General features: G+C 48.0%; 2 protein-coding genes across 4 annotated transcripts in view; both read left to right on the forward strand.

The window, feature by feature from the left end:
* Positions 1 to 2,844: 2,844 nt before the first annotated feature.
* Positions 2,845 to 15,928, forward strand: part of LOC149436291 (galectin-1-like) — a 391,735-nt gene continuing 378,651 nt past the window's right edge. For 2 of the 3 annotated variants that reach the window (XM_089661735.1, XM_089661740.1), the window contains exon 1: positions 2,845 to 2,873. In XM_089661735.1, coding sequence (XP_089517861.1) covers positions 2,862 to 2,873 — 12 coding nt within the window. In that variant the 5' untranslated portion in view covers positions 2,845 to 2,861. The remainder of the gene's footprint in view (positions 2,874 to 15,928) is intronic. The other variant, XM_089661738.1, reaches the window with a different exon arrangement.
* LOC149436292 (galectin-1-like) lies at positions 2,930 to 6,182 on the forward strand. Its single transcript, XM_089661774.1, has 4 exons — positions 2,930 to 3,007; positions 4,022 to 4,101; positions 4,616 to 4,787; positions 5,887 to 6,182. The coding sequence occupies exons 1-4, from the start codon at positions 2,930 to 2,932 to the stop codon at positions 6,028 to 6,030; spliced, it is 474 nt and encodes a 157-aa protein (XP_089517900.1). The 3' UTR covers positions 6,031 to 6,182.

Genomic DNA, 15,928 nt, shown 5'->3' on the forward strand with positions numbered 1-15,928 from the left:
ATAAGGGGGGATATGATCTCCATGTATAATACATAAGGGGGGATATGATCTCCATGTATAATACATAAGGGGGGGGATATGATCTCCATGTATAATACATAAGGGGGGATATGATCTCCATGTATAATACATAAGGGGGGGGGGGATATGATCACCATGTATAATACATAAGGGGGGATATGATCTCCATGTATAATACATAAGGGGGGGATATGATCACATAATATGAGACCTATGACATCACATGAGGTGTATGACATAATATGAGACATAAAAGATATAATAACAAAGATAAGTGACAGCAGAATAAAATCCAAGTGCTCCATCGAGTCTGTTTCCTTTTTTAAATGTATCCTTGTTTATTTATTTATTTGTTGGTAAGTATTTTGTCTGAGTCTAGATCTGTGTTTGCCCCAAGCAAATTGAAGGTAAATTGCATTGAAGTTGTCACAGACCTCTCATACCCAGATGTACAGATGTCCCAAGTTGTAGTGGAATGTATCTCCTGCAGGACGAGTATGACCGGCCATGAGGAGAGTTCTGGTGCTGAAGGGGTTAAGATCCATTTTCCATTTTGCTGATGACACCCAGATCTATCTCTCCACTCCCCAGCTCACCCCCTCAATCTCCTCACGTATCACAAATCTACTGAGCGACAAATCAGCATGGATGTCACACCACTACCGGAAACTCAATCTTTCAAAAACTGAGCTGTAATATTACCTCCCCCCCAATCCTCCACTCATGACTTTACCATTAAGATCAACAGCACAACCATTGGTCTTTACCCTCATGCCAGGGTGCTGGGCGTAGTCCTAGACTCTGACCTCTCCTTTGGGCCCCACATCCACTCACTGGCTAAATCCTGCCTCCTCAACCCCCAGAACATTTCCAAAATCCGCCCCTTCCTGACCAATGACACCACAAAACAACTCATCCACGCCTTGGTTTTATCCCGCCTCGATTACTGCAACTCCCTCCTCACTGGTCTACCATTACACAGGCTATCCCCCCTTCAGTCTATTATGAATTCTGCTGCTAGACTCATACACCTTACCAACCGATCAGTGACTGCTGCCCCTATCTGCCAATCCCTTCACTGGCCTCCACTCAGTGTCCTCCACCCCTCTCTGCCAATCCCTCCACTGGCCTCCATTCAGTGTCCTCCATCCCTCTCTACCAATCCCTCCACTGGCTTCCACTCAGTGTCCTCCACCCTTCTCTGCCAATCTGAATCACCTCCACGAGATCATCCCCCGCAGCTATCACCTTTTGTATCACCTCCCCCTTCCTTTAGATTGTAAGCTCCATGAGCCGGGCCCTCCTATTCCTTCTGTACTGAAATGTATTGTAATTGTATTGTCTCCCGTTATATTGTAAAGCTCTGCGCAAACTGTTGGCGCCATAAATCCTGTATAATAATAATCATAATTTTAGCACGTCCACTATGGGGCGCCTGGCTGAGCCTTGCCCCCCCATACTAGGATCAGTAATGACAATTCCTGGGATGTCATGCCTCTCATGTGATGTATTGGAGGTCCTGGGTCCTCTACATGGATCTTTAGTTGGACCTCATTTAGAATACTGTGTCCAGTTCTGGAGATCTCACTTCCATAAAGATATTGATGAGACAGAACAAGTCCAGAGACGGGGAACACAAATGGTGAAAGGTCTGAGGGATCAAACATATCAGGAGAGACTGCAGGAACTTCATATTTACAGGCTGGAGGAAAGAAGGGAAAGGATGGACATGACTAAAACCTTTCAATACAACAAGAGGGGGAATAAGGTTCTGGAGGGCAGGATGTTCAGTATGAAGCCAAGATGAAGAACACGGGACATGACCTCCAACTGACTGGAGGAAAGTTCCCAACTCATCTTAGAAAGTCATATTTTCCTGAAAGGGTAGTTGATGGTTGGAATAGACCTCCAGCAGAGGTAGTGAGTCAGTCAGCAGTAAGTGGCTTCAGACATGCTTGGGGCAAACATGGATCTAGACTCAGACAACACACCAATATAATGAATAAATAAATAACGAAGCAATTAAAAAAGGAAACAAACTCGATGGACCACTTGGACTTTTTCTGTTGCCACTTATCTTTGTTTTTATATCTTTTATGTCTCATATGATGCCATGCATCTCATGTGATGTCAGGGGTCTCGTGATGTCATGCATCTCATGTGATGTCAGGGGTCTTGTGATGTCATGCATCTCATGTGATGTCAGAGGTCTCATATGATGTCATGCATCTCATGTGATGTCAGGGGTTTCATATGATGTCATGCATCTCATGTGATGTCGGGGGTCTCATATGATGTCATGCATCTCATGTGATGTCAGGGGTCTCATATGATGTCATATGATGTAATGTGTATCAGGTAATGTAAAATGTTACTTTGCGGTTGTATTCCTAAACCTGGAGAGTCCAGAATCTGGTGCAGCTCTGCATAGAAACCAATCAGCTTCCAGGTTTTCCTGTCAAAGCTTCATTGAAGCAGCTAAAGGTAGAAGCTGATTGGCTCCCATGCACAGCTGCAGCAGATTTTGCACCCTCCAGTGTTAGGAAATCTCCCCCTTTGTGGTGTAGAAATGACTTTGAGGATAGTCCTCTTTTGCCCCCTTGCTGTTTGTGGTGAGTGGTGACATCCCAGCAGAGTGACGATGGACGACCCATGCTCAGTCACAGCGGATCCACATTTCATTCATTCTCTGTAATGAGCGGTTCTGGAAGAATTGTCAGTCCAGGGAGCAGTGGGCGGAGTGATCCCTCCCTCCTGACTGGCTCCACCCTCAGCAGACCTCCTATATAAGAAGAAGTAGAAGAGCAGCTGATCACAAGTGTCTCTGATAAGGAAGCAGGATGGCAGATGCTGTGAGTATGAGCACTGGTGGAAGCTGCAAGAGCTGAGCAAATGGCTTCTGTGGGGGATGGTGGGTGTGGTGGGTATTGGTTTGCTTGGTGTGGACACAAGTTGGTGTTGGGCTGGTTTGATGTTGGTGGTGGAGGTATATGTATGAGCACTGGTGGAAGCTGCAAGAGCTGAGCAAATGGCTTCTGTGGGGGTTGGTGGGTGTAGTGGTTGTTATAGGTTTGCTTGGGGTGGACATGGGTTGGTGTTGGGTTGTTGGGTGTAGGAAGTTGTAGGTATATTTCTGGTTGTCTCTGTACCATTGAGGAATATGGATCATGCTGAGATAGGGTTGCTTGATGTGGGCAGTTGGTGGGTGTGGGTCAGTATTTTGGTTCTTGTACATCCATTTATGTAGGGTGTGATGTATGTGTTTTGGTGTTCTGGCACAGAGTTGGGTCTGCCTTCCTGTGTATTCTTAGTATTGGGTATATACTGGGATTCCCCCCCCCCCCCCCCTTCATATGTGCATGATTATGTTCACTACTAGTGGGAGCTGCAAAGGTGAACAAATGTGGTGTGTTGGTTGATATAGGTTTGCTTGGGGTGGACATATTTTGGTGTCGGAATATAGTTTCTGGTTCTAGTTGATGTACCATTGAGAAAAGTGGATTATGGTGAGTATAGGGTGGCTTGATGTGGGGTTGTTGGGTGTGGATTTGTGTTTGTTTCAGTTTAGGTTATAATGTATGTATTTTGGTCTTCTGGCACAGAGCTGTGCCGTCTTAATATTGGGTATATACTGGTATGGCTCACACTCCCCTCCTCCACACTTGCCCATAGTGGCTCATTATATCCATGCCTTCCCCTCTGTGATTTATACTAATGTGCAGTGTTATAAACGGTCCGGTTCTGAGATGTGACATGTCCATCCGCTCTGGGTTAAAGAGAAAATGTATATATTGTCATGTCATTGATGTGTTATTAGACATTTGTGATCTGCTGGGGATGTCTGAGCTCCTCCACTCTCCCACAAAGTGCTGCCACCCACAAAAATCCCAAACTTATTCTGAGTACAACCATCAGATGTCTGTCCTGTCTATAAATGGTGTAATAATCCCCTCCCCCCCATTATACAGGGAGTAATAATTCTCTAATTTCTCCCATACAGACTTTTACCGTTGATAACCTCGGCCTCAAACTTGGTCACTCGGTGGAGGTGAAGGGCTTCATTCCGGTGGACTGTGAAGTGTAAGTCACGGTTCCATCCTCGGCTACTTATTATACAATAGATGTCTGCTCTCTGTATAATTTGCCTGAAGTTTACCTTGCAGAAGCAGGAAAGTGTTCCGTGTACAGTACATCCTACTGACCCCTACACGCTGGGAATTTGGCATGCGTGGTCCCTCAAATGCCTGACATTGTGTTGCTCACAGCAAACTTAGCTTAAATGTTTGTGTCTACATTGACACAATTTCACCATATGAGATGCCAGCTGACTTCTATCTCTCTCCTCCTGGACCTCACCAAACTGTATAGCTGCAGGCACTGTGGAGGAATTTTTCCTCAATCTACAGTAATGCGCTTCATTGCTACTAATTACCTAGTTAGAGGTCCAATGGTAAGAGGGAATGAAAGGGCACAAAGTAGTAGTGACTTCTCAGCTCCCCCTCCTAGCACTGACACCTGAGTACCACAGGTGAAGGACTCGAGTACTATATCTGACCAGAACTGAGCAGAATATTTGCTTTTTCTGTCTTTCTAGGTTTGCCATAAACTTGGGAACAGATATGAAGAATTATGTGCTACACTTTAATCCTCGATTTTCCTATGGTCAAGACCGGCTCGTGTTAAACTTGAACTCAAAGGTGAACGGTGTCTGGGGAAAAGAGCAGAAGGAAAACTTCTTCCCCTTCCAGAAGGGATCGGACACCACGGTATGTCTACACTGGGAGGGGAAGGAAAAATGGTGGATGGGGCAAAGTGTCATCACTGTTCATATTGGACACATCAGTCTCTAAAAGATGCAGTAGGCAGCTAGTGATGGCTTAGGTAAAGGGTATATAGGCTTTCTTTGCTATGATGGGTCAATCCTTCAGCTCATTCAATGGAGGATGAGACCCTTCCACATGGGAAGATGCAATGGATTCCATCATGCTGCCATTGATATACCACCTAGCAAATGGTTGCTGTTGGTAACATTAATGATTGTCAGATTTTGGCTTGCAAAATGTTTTCATGTAACATTTTCCTTCTATTTTGTGTATACATGTCATTGATCTCATACATGTTGGATGAATATTTTAGGAAAACGAGGGAATAGGGATAAGGAAATCCCTGACATGGACTCTGTAAAGTCTCAATCTGGGGAGTAGTGGGGGGCTGGCCTGCAACTTTAAATCGTGTTTTACCCTAAGCCAGTCATGGTAGATGAGACCCTTGTCCAAGGGCTCACTTGAGCCATGGCTAAGAGGTGTGTATTGGGGCTCCTGGAAGGGGGAGATTGTCATCTGACAGGGAATCCTGTAGAACAGAGCCTTTAGCACTTTCATGGTTCTAATATTTGGCATGTAGTGTAGATGTTGTATAGCTTGCATGGCATACAGCAGCCTCTCCACCACTGGCCCCAGTGAAACTATTGAAATTTTTTTGATCTCTGGGAAACCCTTACTAAAACCATTTCAGTGTGTTGCCCCATTTCTGGTAGTGGTCAAAATGCCACTCTTACAGGCAGTGAGAATTTGTCATGAAGCTGGCTCCACAAACTTGTGTTGGGGGTCCAAAAATAGGCAGGTACCATCAAATGGTAGTTTAATTGGCCACAAGTCTAGGTACCCCTAGAAACCTCTGGAGTCCAGGTCTGCTGGCCATTCTCACCCAGGGTTCCTTCAGACTGGCCATAAGCTATTGATCTGAGGGCTCCAGTCATTGATGTAGATGACAGAACGTTCTCAGACCCTGTTACTAAAACATTGCAGCTTCAGAAGCACATCCTTCCTTAGTCCAGCAAGCTGACACTGCCATCTTTTCTTACAGGTTTCCTTCTTGTTTGAGCAAGACAAGATCACCATACATTTGCTTACAGGAAATCCTATCACATTTCCAGTCCGCTTTCCCATAAATGAGATCTCCTACTTGTCTTTGAAAACCCTCCAGCTCAAGTCCATCACACTGACATGAAGAATCTGCAATAGAGGAGCCACCTCTCCCACGTGTCCATATCCCGGCTCTTGTGAAATGGCCATAATGGATGGAGAGAAATGTTATCCTGTCTTGTACCCTTCTCCTTCCAATCTGCCTCCTTGCTGCTTATGTAGCACATACATTGTGCTTTGCTCAGATCACTTGCTAGAAATGAATTTCATCCACATTTCAAATAAAATCCAATGAGCTCTATTGTGTCTGATCAATCTTATTATTGAGCACTAAACTGACTCTGTATTCATTGCTGTAGTCTATAGCGCCCTCCTGCTGGAGGTTGGTTGCATTACCTTTAGGCTGCATTCACACTTGAGCCACTTGTAGCTTTAAGTTCTGAAGCTCAAACTTGAGGAAATAAAATTTGTTCTCTATGGTGCCTGTTCACACCTGATCACACAAACGGGCACCATAGAGAACAATTTGAGGTTTTTGGAGCTTCAAGCTACAAAATGCTCAAGTGTGAATGTAGCCTTTGAAGGTACACAGTAGCTGTGGCAGTGAATGTAGTAGTACTCCAGCAGGGGAAGGAGATGCTGGAGCAGCTTTAGTCTCAGTGTACGGGTAGTAGACTAGGGGTAGTAGTAACTACATAGCACGAGGAGTAAAGTGGTGGCAGCATAGGAAGGATAGTGTTGAGAAAATGTAATATTTGTAGCAGGGGGTATGGCGGCTATAAGATACGTTGGGTAGAGGAGGGGTAGGAGCAGTTCTAGCAGAAGTGTGGTAGTAATGGCATAGCATTGGTAGTGATAGGAGTAGTACTAGTTGTAGTAAGATGGTAATAGTAGTAGCATTGGGTGTGGTAATTGCAGCAGTATAGTAAAGGAAGTGGAAATTGCCAACCAGTCAGTGTATAGACTGCAGCTGGTTGGCACCAGCAGACAGAACATGAACATCACTTTGGCAGCGTGGGCTAAGAGGGGTGCCAGGCCGTCCCCACACAACTGCTGTGCCCAGTGGTGTATTTAGGTTTTGTGCTGCCCTAGCACAACGATTGTCTGCCCCCACGGAGAGAGCCTGACATTGACCAACACCCCCCCCCCCCACAATGGAGAAAAACACTCCTCTTCACAGCTCCAGATATCCCCGGGAACGAGAGTCAGGCTCTACAGACACCATCATGCAGCCTTTCTTGGATCCCACCTGTATCCCTTCTGGGGGGAGGTGCCTGAAATTTGCCACCCTATGCAAGTGGCTTGTGGTAAATGCACCCCTGGCTGTGTCCCCCAGACACTGGAATCTGGATCCTGGTCCTTGGAGCCCAGTTAATCACATTCATAACAAAGCTGTTAGGAATGAATTTGTCAATAACAGCTGTGATTGGCCCAATCCTAGTACCATGTGATTATCTGTAGCCAGTCACTAGTTGTCCTGAATGGTTAACCCCTTTCATGACCATTAAACTTTGCTATCGCAATGATCTTCAGTGTAACTGCAAATAAAGTATAAATCCCTCATCACCACCTCTGAGTGCAGTGTTACAATGGTGATCAAGTGTTTTTGTGGTTTTTTTTATATATATATATTTTTTAAATATTGTCAGCATCCCTGATCAGCTCCACATCTGTTATGAGGATGCTATACTTCACTGGTGCCAGCATAGTAAAAAAATATATATTCAGGAGTATACAATCCCATGTGAATCCCCAAGCGTCTTACTAAATGCTTTCAAAAAATGTAATTGGAAGATTATTTGTACTGTCCTAGAAGAGCCTCAAGAAATGAGATCGGCAATCAGCGCCTTGTGGTCAAACAGTGTGTGTGTGTGTGTGTATATATATATATATACTGTGTATATATATATATATATATATATATATATATATATATACACACACACACATAAATGAGCCTTAACATAACCACTCACAGGTAAATTGAATAATTTGTCACACCCCAACTGCAAAGAACTAGCATACCACCCATAGCCAGGTGCACAGGCATTTCACACTACCCATAGCCAGGTGCACAGATGTCTCAGGTTACCCATACAAGAGGGGGAATAAGGTTCTGGAGGGCAGGATGTTCAGTATGAAGCCAAGATGAAGAACACGGGACATGACCTCCAACTGACTGGAGGAAAGTTCCCAACTCATCTTAGAAAGTCATATTTTCCTGAAAGGGTAGTTGATGGTTGGAATAGACCTCCAGCAGAGGTAGTGAGTCAGTCAGCAGTAAGTGGCTTCAGACATGCTTGGGGCAGACACAGATCTCAAATATAGATGTGTCAGACTCAATGGAGCACTTGGTCTTTTTTCTGCTGTCGCTTATCTTTTTTTTTTTTTTGTCTCTTGTGTGTCTCATATGATGTGTATCAGTATAGTGTTGCTGGTTGTGATGTAGTGGTTGGTATTGTGTTGGGGGATGTGGGCAGGTAATGTAAATTGTCACTTTGAGGTTGAATTCCTAAACCTGGAGAGTCCAGAATCTGGTGCAGCTCTGCATAGAAACCAATCAGCTTCCAGGTTTTCCTGTCAAAGGTTCATTGAAGCAGCTGAAGGTAGAAGCTGATTGGCTCCCATGCACAGCGGCAGCAGATTTTGCACCCTCCAGTGTTAGGAAATCTCCCCCTTTGTGGTGTAGAAATGACTTTGAGGATAGTCCTCTTTTGCCCCCTTGCTGTTTGTGGTGAGTGGTGACATCCCAGCAGAGTGACGATGGACGACCCATGCTCAGTCACAGCGGATCCACATTTCATTCATTCTCTGTAATGAGCGGCTGTGGAACAATTGTCAGTCCAGGGAGCAGTGGGCGGAGTGATTCCTCCCTCCTGACTGGCTCCACCCTCAGCAGACCTCCTATATAAGAAGAAGTAGAAGAGCAGCTGATCACAAGTGTCTCTGATAAGGAAGCAGGATGGCAGAAAATGTGAGTATGAGCACTGGTGGAAGCTGCAAGAGCTGAGCGAATGGCTTCTGTGGGGGATGGTGGGTGTAGTGTGGTGGGTAGTGGTGAGTATTGGTATGCTTGGTGTGGACACAAGTTGGTGTCGGGCTGGTTTGATGTGGGTGGTGGAGGTATATGTATGAGCACTGGTGGGAGCTGCAAGAGCTGAGCAAATGGCTTCTGTGGGGAATGGTTGGCGTAGTGTTGAGGATGGTGACGGGCCTAGTGTTGAGGGCTGAGGAAAGTGGAGGTTATAAGGTTGCTGGATGTTGGCAGTGGTTGGGATGATACTGACCCCGGGCCCTCAGGCAGTGCCCGAGTTTCCAAATGGTCAGTCCGCCCCTGTACAAAGTACACTACTAAACATGAATGCTGGGCAGGCCTTGTGCCAGTCAGTAATTGGCACCATCCGGCTGTCTGTAGATGGGACTATAACTTGTATAAAGCTCTGGGCAGCCGCCATACATGACATGAACATTTATAATAGAAAATGTTTATATTGTGAAGTCCTTAGAATACATTTGTGATTGGCCGGGGTAGTCTGTGCTCCCTCCATTCTCCACAAATCTCTCAACAAAGTGCTGCGACCCTCAAATCCTATATTTATTCTGAGTTCAGTAGCTGCAACCATGAGATCTCTTCTGTCTATAATCGGTGTAATAATTCTCTCCTCCCATACAGACTGTTACCTTCGATAGCATCAGCCTCAAACCTGGTCACTCCGTGGAGGTGGAGGGCTTCATTCCGGTGGACTGTAAAGAGTAAGTCCTGTTTCTCCCTTCAGCTATTTATTATATATTTTCTCTGTAGAATAATTTGCAAGAAGTTTAACTTGCAAAAGTAGAAAAGTGTGCTGAGTACAGAACATCCTACTGACCCCCCCTCGCCGGGGTTTTGGTATGCTCGGTCCTTCATATACCTGACAGATTGTTTGGCTCAGAGCATGTTTAGCGCAATCATTTGGGTTTCTGCATTGTTACAAAATTGCATCATTTGAAATAACTGATAGAGATGAGCGAATCGAAAATGCGAAGTGGAATTCGTTTCGAAGATTGGGAAAATTCGATTTGCGACGAATACGAAGATTAGCAAACTTCGGGTGCGCGAATCGAATTTTCCCAAAAATGGCGGCGACATGTGTGGCGACGGAGCGGGGATCTCTGGGAAGGCGCGCAGACAAGGCGCGCTGACCCAAAATGCATTCATTCATGACATGTGATCGCATTAGCCAATCAGCAGCCAGCAAGCCAGCACTGTGTAATGGTGGAGCTATAAATCGCGGCCATCTTAGAATTCTCCATTAGCCTCCGGTCATTCAAGAGAGACAGACCTGTCTGTATTAGGGACAGAGTTAGGGCCACAGAGTCGTTACTCAGGGCCACAGAGTCGTTACTCAGGGCCACAGAGTCGTTACTCAGGGCCACAGAGTCGTTACTCAGGGCCACAGAGTCGTTACTCAGGGCCACAGAGTCGTTACTCAGGGCCACAGAGTCGTTACTCAGGGCCACAGAGTCGTTACTCAGGGCCACAGAGTCGTTACTCAGGGCCACAGAGTCGTTACTCAGGGCCACAGAGTCGTTACTCAGGGCCACAGAGTCGTTACTCAGGGCCACAGAGTCGTTACTCAGGGCCACAGAGTCGTTACTCAGGGCCACAGAATCGTTACTCAGGGACACAGAATCGTTACTCAGGGACACAGAATCGTTGAATTAAAGAGTATGTCAGACAACACGCAGAGGAGTGGCAGAGGAGGCAATGTTTCAGGAGCGAGCAGACGTGGCAGCAGAGGAAGGGGTCGAGGCAGCACTAGTCGCAGCCAGAGGCCAGTGCTCCCGGTGTCATCCAGCGGTCGTGTCTCCACCGACAACCCTGCCGTCATCGATTGGTTGGCTCGGTCGTCTTCCTCTTCCCAGGTCACCTCTGACACCTACAGCCAATGGTCGGTGGGTACGTCAGACACAACCGTTAGTTGGCATGGCCCGGGACCAAGCCCACTGAAATCACGTGTCCTCTACCTGCCCCTGTCCTTTGGTGTTCCCTCACCAAGCGAAGTATCGCATGCTGTGGGCTCAGCCCCACTGTACAGTGAGGAAGAGCTAACAGAGGGCGGTCAGGAACGGGGGGGAGACATCCGCCTCTTCAGCAGCCAGACGAAGAAGTACTGGCGAGGAGATTGGCTCGGTAGACGGTCTAGAGACAGGTCTGTCTCCTGACCCACATGCAGCCGAGGGGGCTAGTAGTGAGGCGGAGACCCTACTTGATGATGAGGAGGTTGATCGCACTTGGCAGCCTCGTCGTCATCAGGCTATTGCTTCCGCATCATCAGGAGAAGAGGGTGCCAGCTTGGCAGCGAGCAAAACAGTCGGTGGGTTGCCCAGGAGGCAGCAGGGTCGCAGCAGTGTCAGTGGAGGCAAACGGCCACGGAGTAGAGCACCAGCTCCACTGCAGCCTACCACCACGGCCAGTAGTGGTGCCGGTGTGCACGGAGGAAGTAGCAATCAGCCAGTGAGGAGTAGCGGGGGCAAAGTTTCCTACTCGGCGGTGTGGCAATTTTTCGTCAAGCCGCCCGAGGAAGTAAACGTAGCTGTATGTCGACTATGTGGCCAGAAAGTCAAGCGTGGCCAGGGGGCCCATGTTGGGACTACAGCGTTGCGTCAGCATATGCAGCGTCGCCATTCGGTGGCCTGGGAAAACCGTGATAAAGATACGGCGGTTCTGCCTGCTCCAGCCCCCGCTCCATCACCCGCTCCGTTACTTGCTCCGTCACCCGACGTCAATCGCCCTCTATCAGCCAGTCAAGGCTCCAACACCTCTGCTGAGGGGAGTTGTTCCGCTCGTTCAGATGCTCCTTCTCCTGCTACTCCTCTTCACGGATTCCGTCAGCAGTCTTTTTTGGAATCCGTTTCCAAGAGACAACAGTTTGCGAGCACGCACCCGACGGTGCAGAAGCTGAACGTCCTCCTGTCCAAGTTGCTGGTGCTGCAGTCCCTCCCTTTCCAAGTGGTGGACTCAGCACCTTTCCGAGAAATGATGGCTTGTGCCGCGCCGCGGTGGAGAGTGCCAAGCCGGCATTTCTTCGCCAAAAAGGCAGTGCCAGCCCTGCATTCACATGTAGAAGAGATGGTGGGCCAGTCTTTGAGCATGTCGGTCTCTGCCAAAGTGCACGGCAGCGCCGACGTGTGGAGCTGTAACTACGGTCAGGGACAGTACATGTCATTTACGGCCCACTGGGTGAACGTGGTGCCGGCACAGCCGCACCAGCAACTTGGACAGGTCACGACGCTTTTGCCTCCACGTTTGCACGTCCTTGGTCCAGCAAAGATGTCCGCCTCTACCACCTCTTCTTCCGTCGTGTTCTCAGCCGCCACCCCCGTGCCAAGTCCCATTACCCGACCGGCATATCACATGTGCAGGGCGCAACGGTGTCACGCAGTGCTGCACCTGGTATGCCTTGGCGAACGTAGTCACACAGGGGAGGAACTTCTGAGTGTAATGAACAGAGAAATCGACAGATGGCTGTCTCCGCGCAAACTGAAAATCGGAACCATGTTGACCGACAACGGAAAGAACATGGTGTCTGCTCTGCGTCAAGGAAGGTTGTGCCATGCGCCATGCATGGCTCACGTGTTCAATCTGGTTGTCAAGCGGTTCCTAAAATCCACCATCCCACTGCAAGACATCCTTAAAATGTCACGTAAACTTTGCATGCATTTCAGCCATTCCTACACCGCAAAGCACACCCTCCTTGAGCTGCAGCGGCAGAACGGAATTCCACATCATCGCCTGATCTGCGACGTTGCAACAAGGTGGAATTCAACCCTACACATGTTAGACCGCCTTTACGAACAGCGAAAGGCCATCACCGATTTCCTGATGTTACAAGCGGATAAAGGTACTCCCCTGTGTAACTTAGATGTCAGCCATTGGCAGCTCATGCGTGACACCTGCCGCTTGCTCAGGCCCTTTGAGGAGGCCACGCTATTCGTGAGTCGGCAGGACTATGGGATGAACGACGTCATTCCTCTGTTGCACGTCCTGGAACAAATGCTGTTAACAATGGCTGGTCAGGGTGCGGTAGACGTGTCGCACAGATCTCAACGCCACATGACCCCTGTGGGGGCAGGACAGGAAGAAGAGGAGGAGGTAGAGGAGGACATTGGTGCTCAGGAATTATTGAGTGAAATGGGTGGTTTTTCCACTCAGCGGACAGGAGTGGAGGAGCAGGAGCATCTGGTAGAGGAGGAGGAGGAGACAGAGGACCCAGACGCACCGTGGCAGTATGCTGTGGAGATGGAGGCAGGGAGTCCCTCGCATTCCTTGGCACAAATGGCCCATAACATGCTCGGTTGCTTGCGTAGCGACAGCCGAATAATAACCATCAGACAGAGGGATGACTTTTGGCTGTCCACCTTGTTGGACCCTCGCTACCGTTCAAAAATGGTGGCCTTTTTCACACCTGCTGAGAGGGAGGCCAAAATAACGTACTATAAAAACCACCTATGTAGTCAGTTGGTCTCTGCCTTTCTGCGCCAACGTCCATCCTCAGACACTGTGCGCCCTGTGCGCTCGCGTTCCGCTGCCATGGCAGTAGGGGAGGGGTGGGGTGGTAGGAGCAGTGGCAGCTCCACCAGCAGCGGCTGCCTCAGTCTGCAGTCGATGATGAGTAGCTTTCTTTACCAGCGCAGTGAGGAAACTACTAACCAGCCGCAGCAGCAGCAGCATCAGGTGGACCTGGAGCAGGAGCTCAAACAACAGGCTTGGGCCTACTTGGACAGCACCCTGCCAACCGAGGTAGACAATCCCCTTGACTACTGGGCAACGAAACTTGACCTTTGGCCCCAACTAGCTGAATTTGCCCTTGAAAGGCTGTCATGCCCGGCCAGTAGCGTGGCATCGGAGCGCGTGTTTAGTGCGGCAGGAGGTATTGTAACTCCGCGGAGGACACGACTGTCCACCCAAAGTGTGGAGAGACTCACGTTTGTGAAAATGAATCAGGCGTGGATTAGTCTGGATTTCAAACCACCAGTTCCTGACACAACTGACTAAATCCGCCATGAATCATGCCCCAAACATGTTATTATTTTTAACATAGGCCTCTGTATGGCCTTCAATTTAAGCTGCTTACGCTTCGCCATTCTGCCATGGGCCCCTGTACCGCCTCCTCATGCTGATGCCAGGTCCAGAGTGTCTCATGGGTCCCTGTACGGCCTCCCATTGCTGCTGTCTCCATCGCCACACTCTGCCATGTGCCACTTTCAGGTCTCCTCACACTGCTGCTGGGTTCCATTTTGTCATAGAGTGCTGGCAGATTACGAGCCTCCCATTGCTGCTGCCAGGCCCCTAATCTGCCATGGGCCCCTGTACCGCCTCCTCATGCTGCTGCCAGGTCCAGAGTGTGTCATGGGTCCCTGTACGGCCTCCCATTGCTGCTGTCTCCATCGCCACACTCTGCCATGTGCCACTTTCAGGTCTCCTCACACTGCTGGTGGGTTCCATTTTGTCATAGGGTGCTGTATGGCCTCCCATTGCTGCTGCCTCCACCGCCACACTGTGGCTCCACACTCTGGTTTTGGCCCCGTGACTGCCCAAATGAGTGAAGTGTGCGGTGATTCTAAGATCGACGGCACTCATCTGCATGTCATACTGACTGACAGTATTATTTCTCTTCCCCAGCAGACTCCAAGGGCATTTAAATTAAAGGTACAGTGTTCTGCACTAATATAAAGGGTCTCTGAAGCCTAGAAACACCCTTTTATAAGTTAAATTCGCAGCGAATATATTTGACTCGAATCGAATTTTTTCCACGAATTCGCCGAATCAGCCGAATCGAATTTTTGAATAATTCGCTCATCTCTAATAACTGACATGCCTTCTGCTACACTTTTTTTTTTTTTTTCTCCTGGACTCCAATAAACTTTATAGCTGCAGGCACTGCGGATGAATTTATCCTCAAAATGAATAGCAGAAAGCACTTTGTCCCTACTGCATACCTAGTTAAAGGTCCAACACCTCAGGAATGGCAACAGGGAGTGAAAGGAGACATAGTAGTGACTTCTTGGCTCTTCCTTCTTGCAGGAACTCAGTAGCTCAGCTTTAATGTGATCATCTCCCCCCTCCTAGTGGTGACTCCTTGGCCCAATTCACCCTTCTCCCTTCCACAGCATTGACTCTCAGCTCAGATCACCCTTCCTCCCACACTAGTAGCATGGAATCGCAGAGTGCTTAGATCAGACCTGAATCACTTCACTGTTTCTCTTGCAAATATTCAGGATGAATTGTTCCACAGTGGCTGCAACTACAAATATCAGTGAGGGCTTGTCTCAAAGTTTAATTGGCACTCAATATAGAAACAATACAAGTGCAGCGCTACAAATAATCTCCAAGTGACAATTGTATACGATCATCAAATATAAGAATATTAAAGATGATAAACAGTTCAGTGATGGGGGACTCGCAGGGAGTATAGGTGTAATCCAATCCCAGGAATAGATAAATTGCCTGCTTACCAGAAGCGCAATTATAATACGCATGTACAGGTTTCATGTAGCCGGGGTCCCATGTAGGTGCTGCTTTATAGTACCCAGATGGTCCGTCGGTGGTAAGACGATGCTGGCCTGGTCGGATCACACTGCTCCTTGGATCCACACAAAGAACCTAAAAATGCTGGGGCTGAGGTATGGGAACTCAGTGCCAGGTATAAGGAGTAAAAATACTCATAGTGTAGTATGTTTAAAATTATTTATTAAATCCAAATACGTAAAACCACAGAAGTTACAAAACGCATGCCTGCAGCCTGTATAAGCAGCTTGAAAAAAAATGGATTCTATACACTGACCAGTGAAAACCATAGGTGGGCCACCGGACCTCCTGACCCGGCGGCGTAACGTCAAGGCGTGCGAAGGCTCCTCCTAGGCGCGTTTCGTGTCAGTACACGTCTACTGTAGGCACTCAATATATAGACATCCGTATGTTTATATCCAGGCTACAGGTT

The sequence above is a fragment of the Staurois parvus genome, unplaced genomic scaffold (assembly GCF_062004578.1).
Source record: "Staurois parvus isolate SC_StPar_1 unplaced genomic scaffold, SC_StPar_1.0 ptg001381l, whole genome shotgun sequence".
NCBI lineage: Eukaryota > Metazoa > Chordata > Amphibia > Anura > Ranidae > Staurois > Staurois parvus.

Excerpts from the sequence above, each read along its gene's own strand:
- LOC149436292 (XM_089661774.1), top strand. The coding sequence starts at position 2,930 with ATGGTGGGTGTGGTGGGTATTGGTTTGCTTGGTGTGGACACAAGTTGG. Across the intron at positions 3,008-4,021 it reads GTTTGATGTTGGTGGTGGAG|ACTTTTACCGTTGATAACCT; the intron begins GTATATGTATGA and ends TCTCCCATACAG. Across the intron at positions 4,102-4,615 it reads ATTCCGGTGGACTGTGAAGT|GTTTGCCATAAACTTGGGAA; the intron begins GTAAGTCACGGT and ends CTGTCTTTCTAG.